Raw genomic sequence first — 22,023 nt, 5'->3', positions numbered from 1 at the left:
CCTCCCCCGATCGATATCGACGATGCTACTGGGCCACAGCCCCCCCCACCCCGCGGTCAGTCAAGGTTGCAGGTGGGATGGATCCTGGGGAGGGGTCATGGGGGGAGGCTGGAAATAGCCTCCCCCTTCCAAATTCTCCACCCACTGGAGCCCTGAAAGTTCTCAGCGTTGCCTGGCAACCAGAGCAGCAGCGCTAGGCAACGCAGTTGCTAGGGAGTGTGAGTGTGAGTGGGGGGGGCGGTGATTGGCAGCTCTGACAGAGGCCTGGAAAATGGCACTTGGCCAAATTAGCAGCAGCAGCAGCAGCCGCCGCCTCCCAGCACCAGGGTACACGACCCTCATCCTGGGGGGAAGGAGCTGGGGGGTGGGGGGCTAAGAGCCAGGGGAGGGCACTAGAGCTGGGACGATGTAGGGGTCTGGTCCAGGAGCGGCTGATCCAACGCACACCCGATAACCCAGCAGATCCCAGTTCCCATGGCCAGGCACAGACCCCAAAGCTCTGTGCCCAGCCTCCTGCTCTAGCCCCACGCCGCTGTAGTCACGCCCCGCAGGGCCGCAGGCAGCTGGTCACACAATGCAGCCCAGGTACGACCTGCTCACCCAGGCCGTGCTATGGGTACAGGCTGCCGCTCACTCTGCCAGTACCGCATGCCCACGGCACAGGCCACCCACAGCCAGGCACCCACTGGAACCGTGCCAAAGACAGGGACCCTGGCATGGCTGCACCTCATCTCCTGTCCCATGCACTGCATCACATCCCCTCTCCTGACCTTAAATCAGCCTGTCCCCTATGCACGATACTGCCCACCGCCCTGTAAACAGCCCCACCGCCCTCCTGTTCCAAAACACACTGATGCGGTGGGCCCTGGCTATCCATTAGCAAGGGATTCTCAGGCATTCACAGCAGAGATGTGGGGGCAAAAGCCCACACAAGCCACCCCCCCACCGATCCCCCTGATTTTGACAGGGCTGCTCTGGCCATGGTACCAAGCCCCAATGGGCTCAGATCTGCTGCCCCTCAAAAGCACTCTCTGGGTGGGGCAGATTGGCGAGGGGGCCATGGTACCAAAGCCCCGTTAGGTAGCTCCCCTATGCCACAGGCATGTACCCCAGAGCGGGCCCCTGGTGGGTGTCTGTGTCCCTTCAGACTGTTCGGGTAATACAGCTATTACCCCAGGGGCCAGGGTATGTAGCATTTCATACCCAACACTACGCAGGCTGACAGGTGAGTTGGAGGTAACTGAGCCTGTGTGCGATGGGGAGATCAGGGCCCCCCATCTAAGGTCAGAGCCAGTTCTCTCCGGTCTCCACACTGGCTGCAGAGCCACCTGGCACGTGGCCATACACACAAAATGCCCTGGCTGGTAATTAACAACTGAGGTGCCCAGAGCTGTGATCACGGCCTAACCTGGTTAATTGGATCCCCCTTAAAATCCATGCAGGGGGAAGGGACAGAGGCTGACTGGCATGGGGCCCTCCCCCAGAGTTAGGGTGGGTTCTTGAGATCCCTCCCTGGCCTGGGACCCTTGTGGCCCACTCTGCCCCCTAGCTGGTGAGCCCCTCAGGAAAGGGACAAGCTTCCTTAGCAGCATGTCAGCCTAGGCTGGGCTTCCCCTGCAATAATGCAGGCCCAGGTGGTAACAGTAGGTTGCTGGGGTGCTGCTTGAGGCATCACATCCAGCATTTGCTCTATGGGGTTACCCTGGATTTCCTCTGCTCCCCACTTCTGCAAATTCACACCTCCCACTGGCTCCTCTCCATGCCCCCCCCAGCTCTGGCCCCTCTCCCTGCCTCCCTAGCAGGCGACAGATGGCGAGAGGTTTGCAGATGCCCCACAGAGCAGGAGACAGATGGTGACACCAGCCGGCTCAAAACACTGCCATTTAGTAACTGCTAAACGTAGGAATTAATACCGCCCCCCCCACAACGTCCCCTGTGGCCCTCGGTTGCCTTTGGGGCCCAAAGCGAGAGATCGCCCGGGCTGCATTCACGTGCCGGTGAAATTTGTTTCTCTGGAGCCTTTCCGAGGAAGCTGTGGGTCAGGACTGAGGAGCATCCACGGGTTGGTGCTGAGGTGCATCCTCAGAGCTGGGGGAGCAGAGCAGAGTCAGAAAGCAGGGGGACAGGTGGAGATTAAAGGCCTTGGCAGAGGTGGAGCCCAGGGCCGGGAGGGCAGGAGAGGTTGGGGGGGTGAGGAGCATCTGGGTGGGGGGAGCACTGGGGTAGCGGGGGTACAGGTCAGGTTCTGGGGCATCAGCACAGCTGCGGGGAGCAGGAAGCTCAGGGCTGGGGATGCGGGGGGCTCCAGCCAGGCCCCTGGGGCGGGGCCGGACTCCTGGGTTCTATCCGGGCGGGGGAGAGGGGGTAATGCTGGGAGCAGGAGGTGGGGCTGGACTCCTGGGTTCTATCGGGGGGGGGGGGGGGAGTAATGCTCGGAACAGGGGGCGGGGGCGGGGCCGGACTCCTGGGTTCTATCTGGGGGGTAATGCTCGGGGCAGGGTGCGGGGGCGGACTCCTGGGTTCTCTCCGGGCGGGGGAGAGGGGGTAATGCTCGGAACAGGGGGCGGGGGCGGGGCCGGACTCCTGGGTTCTATCTGGGGGGTAATGCTCGGAGCAGGGTGCGGGGCTGGACTCCTGGGTTCTCTCCGGGCGGGGGAGAGGGGGTAATGCTCGGAGCGGGGGGCGGGGCCGGACTCCTGGGTTCTATCGGGGGGGGGGGGGAGTAATGCTCAGAACAGGGGGCGGGGGCGGGGCCGGACTCCTGGGTTCTATCGGGGGGGTAATGCTCGGAACAGGGGGCGGGGCCGGACTCCCGGGTTCCACGCAGGCTGACCCGGGCGAGGGCGGGGCTGCGATCTCACCACGTGGAGGGAGGGGACGTCTCAGATCCCGCGCTCCGAAATACACGGGGGGGGCGGGGCCCCGCATGTGCCCCGTCGAGATTGGTGACGCCCTAACTGGGGGGGCGTGGCTACCGTACGGTTTACACAGGGGGCGTAGAGATTGGCTCCGGAGGCAGCACGGCCACAGGCGGCCGCAGCCACTGATTGGCTAGGTGTCAGAGTAGGCGGGCCTTCCTCCCGCTCTGGCTAGAAGAAAAAGAGCCCTCCAGGAGGGAGCGCTGCAGGATTGGATAAGTGAGGGGAGTGGGCGGGCCTTATCCCGGATTGGCTACTACTTGCGAGTCGGAGCGAGGAAAATGGATGAGACCAGCGGATTGGCTATCAACCGAATCGGGGCAGGACGTCCATGCGGATTGGCCCGTAGGAGAGCGCGCGCACGGGCGGGGCGATGGCGGCTGCGCTGCAGCGGGCGTTGGGTGCGGCCGAGCCTGGCCGCAGTCGGGTCCCGGTGCTGGTGCTGGGCCCGGCCCGCTCGGGGCGCTCGGCGCTGCTCTTCCGGGCGGCGCTGGGCGGGGCCCGCGCGCTCTTCCTGGCGCCTCGCGCGCTGCAGCGGCTGCCGGGAGCCCGGCGCGCGGGGAGCTGCCTGCAGGTGGGGGCGGGGACCGAGAGCCCGGAAGGGGCGGGGCCTGGCGAGGGGGCGGGGCCGAGCGCTCGGAAGGGGCGGGAGGAAGAGCCTCCGGGGCGGGGCTGAAAGCGGCAGCGCCTGGTGGGAGGCAGCAAAACAAAGCAAGACTGGGGGCTGAGGGGGCGGGGCTTGTGGAAGAGGAGGAGTTTGGGGGCGGGGCTTGTGAAGGGGAGGGGCTTAGGGCGGGGCATAGGGTGAAGGGAGGAGCTTGGGAGTGGGCGGGGTCAGGGCTGGGTGGGTGCTGGGGGGCTGTGGTTGGCCTGGCGGGGGCTGGGGGAGACACCCCAGGTGGGGGCAGACCCAGCCCGGTTCCTGAGCTGCCTCCCTCCCCCCAGCACGTGCAGTTCCTCTACCCGCCCTCTCTGCCGGACCTGCTGCGGCTGCTGGCCTCGCTGCCCCCCAGCCCGCCCGGGCCCCCTGCCCTCATCCTGCTGGACGGGCTGGAGCACTACCTCGCCGGGCGCTCCGGCCCTCAGGCGGCCGCCCGGCTCTCAGCCCTGCTGGTGGACACAGCCTCGCACCTCGCGGGGGGCCTCGGCCCCGACCCCCAAGGATCCGGCCCCGGCCCCGGCGTCCAGCTCATCGCCTCCCTGCGGGTCTCCGGGGAAGCAGAGACGGACGAGCATCTCGGCGTTCTCCAGCGCTACTTCCCGGCCAGGTGCTGGCTTTGCCCGGACCCTGCGGCAGCCCTGGGCCAGGAGGACTGCGAGGGCGACAGGTTGTTCAGGGCGCGCCTGACCCAGCCCGGTGCTCCAGACCAGGAGTGGAGGGTGGGATTCAGCCTCGACGGAGAGATGACAGTATCCCCACTTCCCGGGGGCCGTGCAGAGCATCCAGGGTCCCCCTTGGACACAGCTGGGGCTGAGAAATCACCCCGGGGCTCTGGCCGCCTGCCTGCTCCACTGCAGCTGTGAACTTGGCTGGTTCCCACATGGGGGGGCGGGGTTCTGCCCTGCTTGTTGCTTGAGCCCTGGGCAATTTAGGGGGGAAAATCTGTCTCTGTGCATCCCCCTTCTTAGCCTGCTTAATTTCCCATCTGCAGTGAATAGAAACAGAGGAATTGTCAGCAATGCAAATCTGTTTATTATATTTCTCATGAAGGAGCAGCCAAGATCCATCTCACACACACATGTCGCTCTGGCTGCTTGCCCAGACCCCATCAGATATCAGGGATCCCCCACCACACCCCGTGCTGCCCAGACAGAGAGAAATACACAGTCCCTGCCCTGAATTGAATTGAATTGATTTTCCCCAGTTTGGCTCTCTGAGGAGGGTGAGGACCTGACTAATTGGCTGTGCCCAGTTTAAAGCCTGTCCATCCCAAGGGCTGGGCTGCAGGGCTGGGAGCAGGGGAGATGGGTTTCTGTTCCTGCCTCTGTTTCCCCTGCTCTGGCCATTAAACCCCCCTCCCCATCCAGAGCTGCTGCTGGGACAGGGTTCCCAGCCCCTTCCTCCTCTGTTCTAATCCCCTGCACCTCATTCCTCTCCCAGAGCCAGGAGAGTCCCGCAGCTGCTTTCGTGTCATGCAGCTGGTGGCTGTCACAAGGATGAGGGAGCTGTGACTCCGGCCCAGCAGGCCCCTTCAGCCTCTGCCCCCTCCATTTCTCCAGGAGGCTCCCTTCCCCAGCAGCTTGCCCTGCTGGTGCTGGGTGGGCACCAGGCCCCACTGAGCATCCGCACTCGGCTGGGGTCCTGCAGCAAGCTGAGCCGGTGCTGATAACGCCCAGGAAGCCAGCGGCTGGGGAGATAATCGTTATCAGGTGCGGGCGGGTGCTGACCTAGGGGGCTCTGCCTGCCCCCTGGCTGGGGGGCTGTTTGGAGGGTGGTGTGTGTGTCCTCAGCCTGGTAGGGGGCTGGACCCCAGCAGAGATGCTCCGGGCACCCTGGGACTGGCTGTGCAGCCCAGTCAAACCACTGGAGTGCTGCTGGCACCTGGCAGGGAGCCAGCAGAGTCTGATGCCTAGGGCGTGGGAGAACCTCATCGCCACCTTTCCTTGCACTAGTGCCATGCGTGTGCAAGACCCCAGTATAGGGGACAGGCCTGTGTGCCCCCCGGCTTTAACCTGTCTCCCACGGGCCCTGCCACGGGGAACGGAAAACTCAATTTCTGTCTTCCCTCGGTGCCCCAGGCCCCCTTGTGCCAGGCGCTGTACAACAGTTCTTAGGGTACTACGGGACCACCTGGATGCTTCAGTGCCCCTTGCGCCAGGTGCTGTACAAACCAGGTCCCAATGCCAGCCCCTGAACTAAGGCAGTTCCAGTCCTTTCCCCAGCATCTCCCTCACTCCAAGCTGACCCTGGGTCCCACCAAGGGCTGCTGGGTGCTCCAAGGATGGCAGAAGCCAAAATGCAGCTGTCGGGAGTGAGGCTGATCTGCAAACCATGGGGGGCCGTAGGCAGGGGTGAGAGCTCGGGGCCTGACAGGCCAAGGCTGGCTGGGGAGGAGGCTTCTACCCGGCACAGAAGGCAGCAGCCCCAGCAGGAGCAGCGATGGGAGAGACCCCTTGGAAGATAGAGCTTGATCCGTTTCCCACTGGGCTGTGTGAGCGGTTCATACCCGGGTGGCCTAGTGGCTTGGCCCCTTGGCCAGGGCTTGCTGGGTGGGTCCGCAGCCCCCACCTGAGAGGCTATGGGCTGAGTTTGAGGCATGGCCCCAAGAATCTAGTTCCCCCTCTTAGCAGTAGAGGGGTCTCCCGGGGTGGGGCTCCCCTCAGTACCTGGGAGAGGGTCCTGGGCTGTGCCCTCTGGCGGCTAACTGGGTGGCAGCTCTGACCTGGGGCCTCCTGCGTCTTGGCTGGTCAGCCCCCAAACTGGGCTGGCTTCCCTCCCTTTATACCCATCCAGGCCTGATACTGGCTGCAGGGGAACCAGGGTGAGGCTGATTGGGCCACCAGGCCCTGCGTACCCCCTGCCCTGCCTGGCCTCGGCCTCCCCCTCCCTCTCCAACAGGCTGATACCTCAGAACATCCTGGATCTGGGGAACCGGCCCTTCCAGACATCAGGCAGATGCAGAGTGTTGGGACAGACCTTTATTACAAGGCAAAGATCCATTGTGCGCCCAGCTGCAGCGGGCTCCTAGCCAGGCCCACCCCCTTGGCAGGATGTTGTGGGGAGTCCCTTCGTTCTGGGGGAGTCTCAACCCCCCCCAGCCCACTTCCCAGGCCCCCCCATACTTTTCCTTTTAATGATACTTGCCCCAGGACGGCTGCAGTGGCAGCTAACAGCTTGTATGGCTCTGGACGCCTTGGCCCACCTGGCACTGGTGATGTCCCTCAAGGGGTTACTGATGAGGATATGCCAGGGCCGGGGCAGCTTCACCTGGCTAAACACTGGCAGGAAGGAAGAGCCAAAGGACACCCAGGATTGAGCAGTATTGTCAGCTCTGTGCGGGGGAACGCGTGGGGAAACTGAGGCACGGCAGGAGACGGAGCAGGGATGGGACTTGCCTCAGGGGCACAGAGCAAGTTAGAGGCCAGGCTGGGAGTAGAACCCGGGAGTCCTGGCTCACAGCCCCCACACTTGACCCCACTCAGCTGGGGCTAGAACCCAGGAGTCCTGCCACCTGGCAGCCCCTCCCCTGCGCTCCTGGAGCCGCAGCACTCTGGCCGGCCGCCTGGCATCAGCTGTCGCACTGAACTGGTCCCCGCACTAACTGCCTTCCCCTGCTCGCCCGCCGCACACAGGTATGAAAAGGTGGTGGGACGGGCGTGTCCCTGGCACGACGCACTCAGCAAATCCTGGGGTGGAACCCAGGACCAGAGTCCATCACAGCTGAGCCAGGCTGGCATGGAGCCCTGCCCCAGGGGCAGCCCCCTGTGTCATGCCCACTGCGGCTAGGGTGGTCCCCCCACACCTGCTCCACAGCTGGACTGGCCAGGTGGGAACCGAGTCTGACCTGAGCATGTGCAGTTCAGCCCCACCCGCACCAGCTTCCACGCAGCTTTGCAAGCACTGGGCAAGGAGGTGCGGGTGCTGGGGTCACGTCTCCAGCCATGGGGCCTGCTTCCTCCTGCTGGGATGTGGCCCCTGCTCCATCCTGCTGGGCCAGACACACCCTCCTGGTGTCCCTCAGTGTCCTGCTGGGACGTGGTCCCTGTTCTGTCCTGCTGGGCCAGACACACCCTCCTGGTGTCCCTCTGTGTCCTGCTGGGACGTGGTCCCTGTTCATCCTGCTGGCCCAGACACACCCTCCTGGTGTCCCTCCGTGTCCTGCTGGGATGTGGTCCCTGTTCATCCTGCTGGCCCAGACACACCCTGCTGGTGTCCTGCTGGGACGTGGTCCCTGCTCCGTCCTGTCAGGAATGTTTCCTGCCCATCCAACAGACACAGGGTCCCTTCTCTGCCCTCCTGGCCCGCAGTCCCCTCCCTGGCTGCCGGCCCTACGAGCACACCACGTAGCTGGCGGGGAGGGGCTGGGCCTGGTGCCCTGTCTGGCACAGGTTGGTGTAGAGGTTGGGCTGGGTGGGGCTGGTGCCCAGGGGGCTGTAGTCGGCGGAGATCCCCGAGTCGGATGCCAGCAGGTGGGAGGATTTGGGCTGGGGCAGGTGCCGGGACCTGCAGGGCGCCAGCAGCTCCAGGCTGGGGTCGAGGACGGTGTACTCGAAGCTGGAGGACGACGAGACCCGTTCCTCCGGGACAGGCTCCGGCGCAGCCCCTGGGAGGCCCAGCATCGAGCCGGCACCGCTCTGCGCATCCGGCAGGAGCAGGGAGTCCTCGCCTGGGGTGCATGGCATCAGCTGTTCACCCAGCACCAGGTAGTCATCCTGGGGCTCCGGGGGCAGCACGGGGCAGGCAGCCGGGACCAAGCCTGGGGCTCTGTGGGGCAGAGGGAGCACTGGCCCCTCCCCCTTGGCGTCACAGCCCTCGGACAGCACCTCCAGCAGGCTGGGCTGCTCCTCCAGGTAGCCGGGACTCCTGCTCCACCACAGGTAGGCGTTCCTCTGCCCCAGCCACAGCTGCCAGGACAACAGGGCCCAGGTCAGCGGCGAGCCTGGGGGGGCCATCTACAGAGCCAGGCCTGGGGAGCGGAGCCCCCTCCCCGCACCATGGGGCTGCCAGGCTCTGCCTGTCCCCCCAGCACCTACCCCAGGGGCCGGGGGGATCCAGCCAGCCCCTTTGCTTTAAACCGAGAGTTTATGTAGGGCCTACAATAACAAAGCCCATCACTGGGCAGCATGAAAACCAACCAGCCCCAGGCAATCACTGGGTCCCCCACCCCGAGCACCCCCCACAGCATCAGCCACCCATAGCCCTGGCACAGACCAGCCCCCCCGGGGCAGCAGCCCCCAGACACCGCAGCCAGGCAGGATCCGGTACCTGGAAGTTTCCCTTGTAGAGGGTGAAAAGCCCCTCGAACGTGTGCTCCGGGCTGGGGATGGCCGGCCACATCTTCCTCTTCAGAAACCTGGAGGGGGAGGGGGCAGGGGGAGCAGAAAGCCAGCGCTGGCGGGGGTGGACCCCCCGGAAATGCAGGCGCCCACCCCTGCAAAGGGCCCAGCCAGCACCGGGCACACGGGCTCCTCACAGGCACATGCTACATCCACAAGTGCCTGCCAGGGCACACCCCTCCCAGTGGCCAAGTGGCCAGGCCTTGCACACCCGTGCCCAGGCCCTCCTGAGCGTGTACGCAGCCGTGTGCACATGCCCGGCCCCCGGCTCCGTGCACTCACGCCTCGCACAGCCAAAGGGGCGCACAGGGGAACATAGGAGCACCCGCCCCCACCCAGGTGCACTCCGCCCCGCCACACCCAGTGGGGTGCACACCCGGCTGGCAGGCAAGCGCAGGGGCAGGTGGGGGCAGCCCGGTGGGCGGTACCTGCGGTGGCTGAGCAGGGCGAGGAGAGCCAGGAGCGCCACAATCAGCACCAGGAGGAGGGACAACGAGAGGATCAGGGGGTCCAGATCTGTAGGGGGAGACAGGGTCAGCCTGGCTCAGCCCAGGCTGCAGCACCAGGGACCCAGGGATGGCACCGGCAGCCGCCTCGGGCCCATGGAGAGGGAAGCAGGATCGGCCCCCTCCACCCCACCCCCCACTGTCCCCAGCCCCCCAGGCCCATGGAGTAAAGCGCGGGATCGGCCCCCCCCCCATGCCCACCCAGCCCGGCAGGGGCGCTCACCATGGGGCGTCACCGCGGTGACGGGCGGGGACCAGGCACTCCAGTAGCCGCTGTAGCTGACACCATCGGGCCGGACGCGCACGGCCAGGGTGTAGCGGGTCCGGCCCTGCAGGTTGAGGATGAGGCACTCGGTGTGGCCGTCCGGGATGTCCACCTGCAGGGGTGGGCGGGAGGGCAGGTGAAGGAGGGGGTGCGGGGAGGGGCACTGGGCAGGGTGGAGGGGTGGGTTGGGGCGGGGAGGGACACAGGGCTGGGCAGGCCGGGGAGTGAGGGGCAGGGGGAGGGGCAGAGTGGGGTGGGGGGCACTGGGCAGGCCAGGTGGCAGGGGCAAGGGGAAGGGAGCAGGGTGGGGAAAGCAGGGGACCATGGGGCAGGGGTATGGGCACGGTGGGGCAGGCTGGGGAACAAGGGGCAGGGAAAGGACACAGGGCAGGGGACGAGGGCAGGGGGAGGGGCACAGGGTTGGGGCAGGCCAGGGGGAGGGGTGGAGCAAAGGATGGGCACAGGGTGGGGGAGGGGCATGGGGGCAGGGTGGGGGGGATGGGCACAGGGTGGGGGGAGGGGCAGGGGTGGGCACGGTGTGGAGGGGCAGGGGGGGACGGGCACAGGATGGGGCGGGGGCGGGGGCAGGGGATATGGGCACAGTGTGGGGGCGGGGCGGGGGGATGGGCACAGTGTGGGGGCGGAGGCACAGGGCAGGGTGGGGGGATGGGCACAGGGCACAGCCGTTGGGGGCACTCACGCTCTGGCGCTCGGCGCCCTCGGGGCCGAAGAGCACCTCGTAGCGCAGGCTGCTCTCCAGGTAGCGGAGCCCGGGCGGCTGCCAACGCACCATCAGCTGCCCTGGCGTCTCGGTCGGCCGCGCCGTGAGGTTGGAGGGAGGGTCCAGGAGCACTGCAGGGCGGTGGGGAGGAACCTGAGCGGGTGTCTCTGGGGCGCTGGCGCCCATCCCCCCCACCTGGGGCCGGGGGCAGGCTGGGTCGGGGCTGGCTATGGGGCATGGGGCTGTCCCCTCTAGGGGGGCAGGCTGGGTCAGGAGCTGGCTATGGGGCATGGGGCTGTCCCCTCTTGGGGGGCAGGCTGGGTTGGGGGCTGGCTATGGGGCATGGGGCTGTCCCCTCTTGGGGGGCAGGCTGGGTTGGGGGCTGGCTATGGGGCATGGGGCCGTCCCCTGTAGGGGGGCAGGCTGGGTTGGGGGCTGGCTATGGGGCATGGGGCTGTCCCCTCTAGGGGGGCAGGCTGGGTCAGGAGCTGGCTATGGGGCATGGGGCTGTCCCCTGTAGGGGGGCAGGCTGGGTCGGGGCTGGCTATGGGGCTGGCCCCCGCGCCCGGCTGTCACACCTACCCACTTGGTTGACCATGATGGTGCGGGCGTGCAGCACGCTGCTGCGGTTGCCGGCGTAGGCGCTGAGGTGCAGGGGGGTGAAGGAGGGGGTGTCCTGTGGGGGGAAGGTGCAGCTGAAGCGGGTGCTGTTCCACGGCGTCCGGGCCACGCTCAGGTTGCACTGCTGGGGGGCATCCCCCCTGCGGGAGCCAGCCAGAAAGAGGAACCGGGTCAGCAGCAGCAGAGACCGGGGCCCTTCCATGCAGCCCCGGGCTCAGATGCCGGGTGTCAGCTGACGGGGGGACATCCCGGGGGGGTATGGGCCAGCAGGGGCTGGCGTTGGGGGCAGACATGGGGGGCACAGCCTGTGGGGCCGTGGGGGGCAGAGCCTGGGGGTGCACAGCAGGGCATGGGGCAGGCATGCAGTGCCCGTGCTGAGGGACAGAAACGGGGGCACAGGCTAGCGGGGCAGGCTCAGGGGCACAGAGTCAGGCCTGGGGTCAGCTCCTGCAGAGGGGCCCCAGGGGGAGGGGGACTCACTCCACCACGTAGAAGAAGCTGTATTCCGTGGGGCCCGGGGGGCTGCTGCTCTCCCAGAAGCAGGTCAGGTCCTCCAGGCAGCGCGTGAAGCATTTGGGGTCCAGGGGCTCTTCAGCCAGGAGCAGGGCAGCTGGGGGCACAGGAAGGGCCCAGTTAGCAGCCGCTTCTCTCCCACAGAGCCATAGCCCCACCCGGCGGAGCCCGCACCGAGCCAGGGCGTCCCGCTCCCAGGACATTACACTCCCCAAGATCCTTCAGCCCTGCCCCCCAAAGCCCTGCCAGCCCAGAGCACCACTACCCTGCACCCAGCCTGCACCCCAGCAACACCCTGCTGCAGGGAGTTCCCAGGGTTAACAGCCTCCTGCAAGGGCTGCACGGCCAAGCCCAGAACTGCCCCAAATAGGCCCCCTCCGCTGGGCACAAGAACCCCCAGTGAGGCCCCATCTGGTGCTGAGTGCGAAGGGCAGCCCCCTAGGGCCAGACTCAGCTCCATGCCTGCTCCACGGCGGGCGCCAGCCAGAGAACAGTGCGGGGGCTTGACGGACAGCGGCAGGGGAGTTAATGGGGGGATGGCCTAGGTGTAGCTGTGCATTGTATGTTGTGACCCAGCTCTGTGTGTGTGTGTGTGCGCATGTGCACACACACATCTATGTGTCATAGGGATGCCTGTGTAGTTGTGTCTCTGCGGATGTGTGTGTGTGTATCTGTGTTTTGTGTGTCTGTGCACGTGTGTGAAGGTTGGTGTATGTGCGGGGAGGGGACACAGCACCATGGGTAGAGCTATCACCCACCTCCTGGGTGTATTGTTAGCCTGTGTCCGCGCAGCACCTCACACAACAGGGCCCAACCTCAGCTGGGCTCTGCCATAATCCAGACAACAAATATTATTTCATTCCCCCTTTACTGACCAGTGCCCCTTGCAGGCGTCTCACCACGATCCAGCCAAGCGCAGGCCTCGGCTTCTCCCTAGCGCGTCACTTTGTGTGAAGCACTTTCTGTTAATAAGTCCCTATCTGCACCACACACACAGCCCCGAAAAATAACCTTCATCTGCTAGTCTCCCTGGCTGCATTGCAGCCAACAGGCGCGTCAGGTTGTTTAGGGAAGGAGAGAGAGAAAGAGAAAGTGGGAGTGGGTTAGAGGGGAGAGAGAGAGAGAGAGAGAGAGAGAGTAGGTGTGGGCAGGGATAGATAGATAAATACGGTGTTTGGGGATAGATAGATAGATATGGTGAATGAGGATAGATGGATAGATACAGTGAATGGGGATAGATAGATATGGTGTATGGGGATAGATAGATAAATATGGTGTTTGGGGATAGATAGATAGATAGATAGATATGGTGAATGAGGATAGATGGATAGATACAGTGAATGGGGATAGATAGATACGGTGTATGGGGATAGATAGCTACCCTGTGTATGGATGGATGGATGGATCCTGCTTTAAGAGCAAAATTCAAGCTAACCTTGACTACAGAGGCTCAAACAGCATCTCGTCCAGACATGGAGACCTGGTTTTAACAGAGGTCTGTACAGTTGAGACATAAAATACCAGAGAAATGGGGGTCTGGAAGGGCCCTCGTGAGGCCATCAGGTCCAGCCCCCCTGCGCTGAGGTGGGACCCACAAACCTCCACCAGCCCTGACAGGGGTTTGTCCAACCTGGTCTTTAAAACCCTCCAGGGCCTGGGCTCCCATAGCTGCCGTGGGGGTCTGTTCCCGAGCTCAGCTCCCCTTCCAATGAAAGGGTTTTCTGACCATCTCACCGAACTCTAGAGCACGTCCACCCCCGGCCAGGGAGATGGAGAACAATCAAGTCTCCTTCTCTCGGAAACAGCCCTTCCAATCTTGGACGACAGTTCTCGGGTCCCCCCCCTCAGTTGTCTTGTCTCCAACTAGCTGTTCTCTGCACAGGCCTGGTTTGCTCAGTCTTTGCTCTCCTCTAGACTCACCCCAGTTTACCCACCTCTACTGTAAGGGCTGCTGCCCAGGCCTGGACACAGCTCCATCTGCAGCCTCACTGGAGCCCAGCAGAGTGAGACAATGACCTCCCCTGACAATCCAGCTAATATACCTCCAACAGTAGCTACTGTGACTCCTGTCTCCCATTGCTGGCTCTGGGACGCCCCCAGCTGCTCTGCAGCAGTTGGGGTCCCCCCATTTTCCCTTTTCTCCCCTGACTTTCACCTTGTTGATTTCAGCCCAATTCTCCCCTTTGTCCCAAATTCGAATCCCGCCCACTGAAGTGCTTGCAACCCCTCCAGCTGCTGAAATTCGCCGCCGGCGCTAAGAAACACACTGACTAGAACCAGGCCCCGGACTGACCCCAGCAGATACGCCCCCACCCAGCTGGACCGTGAACCATTGATAACGACTCTTTGAGTCTGTTTTGTGCCCCTCCACCCGGCAGGGACAGCCAGAGCTCATTTCTTTAGTTTGTCTACGATGCTGTCATGATAATTCCTGTCTAAAACTTCCCCCGGATCACTAGGCCAGCACCCCTGTTAAACGAGAGAATTGGGTTGGTTTGGCATGATTTGGTCTTGGAAAATCCATCCCAGCTTTTCCGTATTATCCTGTTGTCCTCTAGAGGCTTACACATTGCTTAGTAATTTGTTCCCGAATCTTCCCAGCGAGGAAGTCAGAGCAACTGGCCTGTAATTCTCTGGGTTCTCTTGGTTTCCCCTTTCAAAGATAGATGTTCTGATTGCCCCTCTTCAGTCCTCTGGGACCTTCTCCGTCCTCCAGGTGTTCTGCACGGTAATCGCTAATGGTTCCAGCAACCTGGGAAGGCTTTTATCAGCCCTGGGCAATGTGCGAACATCTAACATTTCATAAGAACCTAAGGGCAAAAGGAACCAAGGTCGGCCTCGCAAGAGGGATAAAGACTGTGTGAAGGCCAACATTGCTCATGCTGGTTTAAAACCAGATCAGCTAGAGCAGCATGCGAAAGACCGACCAGGCTGGCCTGCTCTCCTACAACGCGCTCGTGACAACTTGGAAGAAAGCAACAGCAGCAGCCGCCCCAACAGAGCCAGGACAGTTCCCTGGCCCCCACTGGGAACGCCCAGGCCGGTCAAAGCTTGGACTCCTCAGCCCCATGCGAGTCCACAACTGATGAACCTGGGCAAGCTCAGGACATCGTTGTCGGACACGACGGGCTACCTGCTTTGTAAGAACATAAGAACGGCCACAGTGGGACAGGCCCAAGGTCCACCTAGCCCAGTGTCCTGTCTTCTGACAGAGGCCAAGGCCAGGTGCCCCAGAGGGACTGAACAGAACAGGACGTCACTGAGCGATTCCTCTCCTGTCTCCCATTTCCAACCTCTGACAGAGGCCAGAGACACCGTTCCTACCCAGCCTGGCTCACCAGAAGGGGACCAGACCTCCATGAATTCATGGAGCTGTGATGGAGTGGGGGATACCTGTGTGTGTGTGTGAGTGACTCACAGAGGGTGTGGGGCTCCTGCTGAGGATAACCCTGACGACCAGGTAACACCTTTGTACTGCAGACAAAGGAGGAGGTGGAGCCTGAGGGGTTTGAATTGGAACTGGGAGTTAGGAAGCAGGGAGTCTGGGCTGAGGGAGAGAAGGACAAAGGAGGGGGCAAGGCCCCAGCTCTGGGGGCCCCTCGGGGCCTCCTCTCCCCAACATGGATTGGACTGGCTGTCTCTGCCTGCTGCACTGACTCCTCTGTACAATGCTGTGTCCTGTCGGCTAATAAACCCGCTGTTCTCCTGCTAAGTGAAAGACTCTCCTGCCTACGGCCGGGGTGCAGAGCTTGGGGGACCCCAGAACCCCATCACACTGGTGTCAGGAGTGGGATGTTCTGCACCCCGAGGATGGAGCATCTAGTAGTAAGTAACGGGTGCCACGGAAGAAGAAGAGGGGCCTGCGAGACCCAGGTGTGCTGAAGGGCAGTGAGGTGCAGTTCCCCAAGGCGGAGGGGCCTGCGGCCGAACCCAGGCAACTGCGGTCGTGGTCCTCGAGAGGGGGTGTCACACCCGAGGAGGGGTTACTCCTGGGAATCTGTTGGAGTCAGTCCCAGAAGGTGGAGGGACCGAGAGCCCAACCCCCAGGAACAAGTGACCCCTGAGGAGGCTGACGCTGAATGAGTTCTTCCCAAGACAGGGTGCTCATGGCCCTTGAGAGCGGGTGTCACACTGAAGAAGGGTTTCCGCTGGGAGTCTGTTGGAGTCGGTCCCAGAGGGCAGAGGGGCCTACGGCCTAACCCCGGGGAGCTTGTGACCCGCAACGAGCCTGGCACACTGAAGGGATTCTTCCAGGAATCGTGGGGTGCAGAGGGCATCAGCCTGAGAGCCTGCAACCACGCTGAGCAACTCCGCTGTGAAGTGGCAGCACCTGGAAACCGAATCAAGATTAAAGAAACTGGACAAGGCAGCGTGGATGTGCAGTGGCGGAGCTGAGGGCTGGGGAGAATCCTGCAGAGGTGAGCCCGGATTGGGGCAGGGAACCCTGGACTGCATGGAGCTCTAAACCAAGTGGCCTGCCACAGCTCAAGGAGGGAAGGAGCGATTCCAACCCATCATCTACTAGTGGCCAAGACAGACCTGCGAAGAGTTTTCCAGGTCTAGGCCGAGGAAGGTGCCTGTGTGTCTGTGCAGGAAAGCAGCTGATCCACTGGGAATGGCAAGTTGTCTGTGAGAGAAGCTGCTCCACCTTCTGTGTGTGTGTGGAGACCAGCCGGGGGGCTGGGACAAAGGAGAAAGTGTCTCCCATTGTCTGTCTGTGTTGAACAGCAGCAGCAGCCTGGGGAGAGAGCAGAGCCTGCGTTTGGAAAAGGTGCCAATGAGGAAACAAGCCCATTGTCTGAGGAAGATTCCCCAGCCTCGGGTGGCTGGAGAAGGAACCACCAGAAAAGAGCATTCCAGGTGTGTCTCTGAATCCAGCCATGGGGGCTGGAGCAGAGGGAATGGCTCCGGGATGGGGCAGTGGTGTCCCTGCTAAGGACACTGGTCCTTGGTGCAAGAAAAGTGCTTCTGCTTCTGGGGAAGTGAATCCTTTGCCTGAGCCTGTGGGGGCTCAAGATGGAGCCAAGGTCCCAGAGCTGGATATGAGGGCAGCTGAAGCCCAGATGGGAAGTGGGCCTGCCTCTGTGTCTCTCAGGGGGGATGATGCTTTAACTTGGTCTAATCCAGTTAGGATCATCAGGGAATCCCAGAGACCAGACGATTCTGGTACTTGCTCTTTGCCTGATGCTGAGGTGTTACTGGGAGGGGGTGAGAGGACTCTGTCCTACCAGAGTCATCCTCTCGCCAGGACACAAGAACAGACGGGCAATGGAGTTACGCTGACTGATGAAGATAAAAAAGCTGGTAGCAGAAGGGAGGAAAGGGATCCTGACCTTCTGTCCGGTGGTACTAGCTGTCTGCCTGGAGGGGGATTACGTGGGAATCTGCCTAATGGGCCAGAAGTGATCCTGGGTGTAGGTGAAACCCAGGAGCTGGTTGTGGCTCAAGGGAGCAGTGCCCCTGTGGAGCCAGACAGGGGTGAGTTATTGTTTGGGGAAGCTCTTAAGGAAAAGAATTTCCCTGAAACTTTTCCTGACCCGTCTGTGGGGACTGCAGAAAATGGGAGTGAGGTGAAGGAGAGTGAACAAAAAAGGTGCAAGTCTGTAAGAGCCAGAGCAGCCCTTTGCCTGGGGAGAAGTTTGTTTCAGCTCCTGATGGCCAGGACCTGCCTCAGTATAAAACCACTGGCTGTGCTCTGCAAGGGTCCAAAGCAGGCAGTGTAAAAGTTTCTCAGGAATTGGAAGCTGGTGCAAGTAAAGTAAAAACTATCAGGGAATGTGAGCAGCCCTGTGAAAACCAAGTAAAACAGCTGCACAGTCAGTCTCTGTAGGATGCAGGAGAGGGCCAGCAATTCCCCATCTCCAAATGGTGGAAACACTTATATTCTTATACTGGACTCCACTTCTAATTCCATGGGGAGGCAGTAGTTGGAGGTGGAAGGACAAAGGAGCTTTGGGCCTGGTGGGCCAGTAAGGGATAAACAGGAATTCCTTCATATGGATTCTGCGTCTGGGACTCACAAAACAACTCTCAAAAAGCAGTTTGGTTTGCAAATTTCCAGACTGGTAGGGAGGGGGCCGTCTCCCTGAGATCATCAATGGCCCAGCTCTTGTTAAAAGGGAGGGCACAGCCAGAGAGATCAAATTTCCACCCCAGGGGGCAAGGGAGAAGATTAGAACTTAATGGTGCTAAGAAAGGCCTCAGCCATTTTTCCCCAAAATACCAGATTCTCAAGGAGGTTACACAAAGGTTGTGGTCTACCAAAGAGCAACGTAAATGTACAGTTGCAATGGGTTTGTTCTGTTACTCACGCTAACTGCTGTAACCAAGGGGTGCTGCTACCAAAAGCTGTAGAATTGTACCATGTACTGAAGGTTTGGAAAGAGCCGTGTGACATGATAACATTGATGTAAAAGTATGAATTGTATGTTGAAGGAGTCTGTAACTCTAAAATGTCACCATTGTTCCCTGTAACTAGTCTTGCAACCTCTCACATGAGGAGGAACATTCCAAACCTATTGTGTGGCATGGAAGGGGAAACTGAGGCACACAGCCATTGTGGTGGTCTGGCTAAATGCCAAGGGTGGAAGCATTCGTACCTTCTTTTACTGGACTGTAACTGAATTCCAGACATTGGCCGGAGCAGCTGTATGGGCTGGTGGTCAAACAGGGCAGGGCCCAGACCAGAAAAGAACTATTTGATCTGTTGGTGCTGCAGCATCTGTATGGGCTCTGCCCGCCTGACTTAAAAACGTGGCTGACGGACCGGGGCCGAAGCAGCGAGACCAACCAACCCAAGGGAACTAAAGGCACTTGCCCGGCTGCATCACATGAAAAGGGCCAAGACCAAGCTCCTAACTTGGAGCCTCCCCCAGCAGGACTATGATGTGAAGGTGGTGCACATCGAGGGGAGAACAGAGGGTACAGCCAATGCCCTGTCACAAGGGGAGAGCCCCGAACTTCCCCAGGTCACCAGTTGAGTGACCCCGCTCAGTTCGGTCTGGAAGGGGGGAGAGATGTGATGGAGTGGGGGATACCTGTGTGTGTGTGTGAGTGACTCACAGAGGGTGTGGGGCTCCTGCTGAGGATAACCCTGACGACCAGGTAACACCTTTGTACTGCAGACAAAGGAGGAGGTGGAGCCTGAGGGGTTTGAATTGGAACTGGGAGTTAGGAAGCAGGGAGTCTGGGCTGAGGGAGAGAAGGACAAAGGAGGGGGCAAGGCCCCAGCTCTGGGGGCCCCTCGGGGCCTCCTCTCCCCAACATGGATTGGACTGGCTGTCTCTGCCTGCTGCACTGACTCCTCTGTACAATGCTGTGTCCTGTCGGCTAATAAACCCGCTGTTCTCCTGCTAAGTGAAAGACTCTCCTGCCTACGGCCGGGGTGCAGAGCTTGGGGGACCCCAGAACCCCATCACAGGAGCTCTTTTTTGAACCCTGCTAAACTCCTGGTCTCCACAACCTCCGGCGAGGAGCTCCCTGGGCCCTACCGTGCACCGCGTGAAGAAAATCCGCCTTTTGTTAGTTTTAAACCTGCTACTTATTCATTTCCTTGGCTCACCCCCAAATAAATAACCTCGCCTTGCTCGCTTTCGCCACCCCTGCCGGGACTTTATAGACCTCTGGCCTATCCCCCTGCGTCTCCTCTTTTCCACTCGGAAAAGTCCCCTTTTTCATGTCTCTTCCCATGGCAGCCGTTCCCAACCCCTCCTGATTTCTGTTGCCCTTTTCTGAACCTTTTGCAATGCCAAGAGATCTTCTTTGAGATGAGGCCACTGCAGCCGCACGCCGTGCTGAGGATGTGGGCGTCCCCTGGATTTATACAGAGGCAGGAAGATATTCTCTGTCTTATTCAACATGCTTTAACCCAAGTGTGGGCAGATGTTTTGGGCTGAGGGCCACATCGGGCTGGGGCGTTTGTTTAAGGCGCCGTGAATGTAGGGCTGGAGAGGGGACTTGGGTTTCGGGAGGGGTGCTGAGTGTAAGAGGGGTTTCAGGACAGAGCACTGGGGTGCAAGAGGAAACTGGATGCAGGACGGGTTCAGGGCTGAGGTTGGGGTGCAGGAGGGGTTCAGGTGCAGGGGGAGCCAGGGGAGAGTGCTGGGAGGTTGTAGGGTGCAGGACGGGCTCCAGAGGGGGTCAGGGCTGGGGTTGGGGTGCAGTGGGAGCCAGGGGAGAGTGCTGGGAGGGTGTAGGGTGCAGGACAGGCACCAGAGGGGGTCAGGGCTGGGGTTGGGGTGCAGGAGGGTTTCGGGTGCAGGGGGAGCCAGGGGAGAGTGCTGGGAGGGTGTAGGGTGCAGGACAGGCTCAGGAGGGGGTCAGGGCTGGGGTTGGGGTGCAGGAGGGGTTGGGGTGCAGGCTCTGGCTGGGCCCCACTTACCGCAGTGGGACAGCAGAGCTAAGGCCAGGAGTGCCCCCCCCACACATCAAGCTGCTCCCACAAGGGGTGGACACACCTGGCAGCAGCTGCTAGAGGTGAGCAGGGGCTGGTGGCTCCTGGTCCGCTGGCACCGCCCCCACAGCTCCCATGAGCCGCCACTCCCCATTCCCGACCAATGGGAGCTGCAGGGATGGTGCTGCGGGTGAGCACAGGGCACTGAGACCTCTGCAACGCTGCCAGGGGCTGCAGGGACGCGAGAGCCCCACGCACAGCCGGACCGCTCATCCTCCCGGCCCACGGGCTGCCGGTCTCCCCGCCCTGCTCTAACCCGCCTGGGCCCGGTCGGGCTTGGTCCCTTCCCCTCCCTGACACAAAACTGGCCTTAAACGGCTCAGCCGCACCTCTTGGCGCGCCGGAAGGGACCTCAGGAGGTCAGCGAGTCCAGTCCCCCGCCCAGAGCAGGAGCAACCCCGACTAACTCAGCCCAGCCAGGGCTTGGTCAAGCCGGGACTTAAAAACCTCCAGGGATGGAGATCCCAGCAGGTCTCCAGGCTTCGCATTCCAGGGCTTCAGAAAGAGTTTTTCCTGCTCTCCACCCTCCCCTCCGGCCGCTGGCGAGCGGAGCTCCCTGTGCCGCCGGCCGGCACCGCTCAGAACAGGCCTCGGAGCCTGCGGTATTCCTCGGCCAGGCGGAGGAGCAGAGGAGGGAGGTTGGCTGCCACTCGGCACGCCTGATGGTCTCCAACATCTCTCTCGGCAGCCCTTGGCGCGGCTCGGATAGTCTGCGCCCGTCGGCGGGGCTGGGAAACCAGAGCAGGGCAGCACTCGCGGACCGGGGCCGGTGGCAACCTCTGCCCCAGGTGGGCTGCTGGGGGCTTTCACCCGACTTCAGCAGCCTTCTGGAGCTGCTCAGCTAGCTGGGGAGGGGGGAGCGAAAGATCCCAAGGCGCCCTGTGACTGCCGCTGAGGCTGTAGCCTAGGCTAACCGTGTCTGAGGGTGGGGAGCCGGCTGAGGGCCCATGGGCGGCCTCGGCTGGGTCAGGCAGCCCCACGTGCTGGGCGAAGACACCAGTGCCCGTTTCACAGCCACGTACACTAGAGCTTGGTGCACACGCACCAGGCTGTCCATGCACATGCCCACACTCGTGCACGCCACTTCGGGCACACGCACACCCGCATGCCCACACTCGTGCATGTTGATTCGTGCACACGCACCCTCATGCACGCACATGCCCACACCAATTCGGGCACATGCACACCCACATGCCCACACTTGTGCATGTCAATTTGGGCACACCCACCCACCCTCATGCACGCCGATTCAAGCACATGCACACCCTTGTGCACGCACATGCTCACACTCGTGCACGTCGATTCGAGCACACACACAGGGCACGCACATGCCCACACTCGTGCATGCCGAATCGAGCACACCCACACCCTCGTGCACGCACATGCCCACACTCGTGCATGCCAAGTCAGGCACACTCACACCCTCGTGCACGCACTAGCTGTGGGGATCTAACAGCAGAGGCAGGAAATCGCTTTCCTGTTATGAAAAACACACTCCCCCCCCGCCCCTGCCCAGCCCCAAGTGCCCTGCCCCCAGCTCTCAGGGCACAGCCAGCCCCGGGGCTGGGCTAGTACCTTGGACGTTGAAGGCTTCATCGGGGCCGGCTGGGGCCTGCGAGGCGCAGGTGGCCCAGGCCAGCAGGGTGCAGAGGGCCACAACGGGGCTCCACGGAGGTCCCATGGCCAGGGAGAGGCGGCTGGGAGTGAGGTGGTGGCGCAGGCTGGGCTGCCTTCAGGCTGTGGCCGTGGTCGGTGCACAGGCAGGCTGGGAGGTGACAGATAAGGGCTGGGGCTGCTGGGAGAGGCTGAGGAGCAGGGCAGGGAGCTGGAGAGGAGCCAGGGGCCCCTCTGCCTCACCAGTGCCTCTCCACGGCCTCAGGGAGCAGATCCCTGCGCCCCAAGGCGGGAGGCTCTGAGTCACTGTGCTGTGGGATCTGGGGTGGGGGGTTCTGGATCACTGCACAGTAAGATCCAGGGGAGGTTCTGGGTCACTGTGCTGTGAGATCCAGGGGAGGTTCTGGGTCACTGCG

At 62.2% G+C, this 22,023-nt stretch overlaps 2 protein-coding genes across 2 annotated transcripts; one reads left to right on the top strand and one right to left on the bottom strand.

Annotated features, from left to right (window-relative positions):
* The first annotated feature begins 3,261 nt into the window (after nucleotides 1-3,261).
* On the top strand, nucleotides 3,262-4,604 carry SWSAP1 (SWIM-type zinc finger 7 associated protein 1). Its single transcript, XM_074980105.1, has 2 exons — nucleotides 3,262-3,492; nucleotides 3,864-4,604. Exons 1-2 carry the CDS (start codon nucleotides 3,292-3,294, stop codon nucleotides 4,440-4,442), a joined length of 780 nt encoding a protein of 259 aa, XP_074836206.1. The 5' UTR covers nucleotides 3,262-3,291; the 3' UTR covers nucleotides 4,443-4,604.
* A 1,947-nt stretch (nucleotides 4,605-6,551) lies between these two features.
* EPOR (erythropoietin receptor) lies at nucleotides 6,552-21,723 on the bottom strand. Its single transcript, XM_074979938.1, has 8 exons — nucleotides 21,569-21,723; nucleotides 11,509-11,638; nucleotides 10,990-11,168; nucleotides 10,387-10,538; nucleotides 9,645-9,798; nucleotides 9,344-9,431; nucleotides 8,845-8,932; nucleotides 6,552-8,483 (listed from the first exon to the last, which is right to left on the bottom strand). Exons 1-8 carry the CDS (start codon nucleotides 21,672-21,674, stop codon nucleotides 7,908-7,910), a joined length of 1,473 nt encoding a protein of 490 aa, XP_074836039.1. The 5' UTR covers nucleotides 21,675-21,723; the 3' UTR covers nucleotides 6,552-7,907.
* Between the last annotated feature and the right edge of the window lie 300 nt (nucleotides 21,724-22,023).

The sequence above is a fragment of the Carettochelys insculpta genome, chromosome 29, assembly GCF_033958435.1.
Source record: "Carettochelys insculpta isolate YL-2023 chromosome 29, ASM3395843v1, whole genome shotgun sequence".
Classification (NCBI taxonomy): Eukaryota; Metazoa; Chordata; order Testudines; family Carettochelyidae; genus Carettochelys; species Carettochelys insculpta.
This window is presented reverse-complemented; position numbering and strand designations above follow the sequence as displayed.

Bases quoted from the DNA above. Each gene is read 5' to 3' on its own strand.
- EPOR (XM_074979938.1), bottom strand. From the start codon at position 21,674: ATGGGACCTCCGTGGAGCCCCGTTGTGGCCCTCTGCACCCTGCTGGCC. The intron at 11,169-11,508 runs GTGAGTCCCCCT...TGGCTCCCGCAG, and splicing joins AGCTTCTTCTACGTGGTGGA to GGGGGATGCCCCCCAGCAGT. The intron at 9,432-9,644 runs GTGAGCGCCCCT...CTCCCCCTACAG, and splicing joins CACCGCGGTGACGCCCCATG to ATCTGGACCCCCTGATCCTC.
- SWSAP1 (XM_074980105.1), top strand. From the start codon at position 3,292: ATGGCGGCTGCGCTGCAGCGGGCGTTGGGTGCGGCCGAGCCTGGCCGC. The intron at 3,493-3,863 runs GTGGGGGCGGGG...CCCTCCCCCCAG, and splicing joins GCGCGGGGAGCTGCCTGCAG to CACGTGCAGTTCCTCTACCC.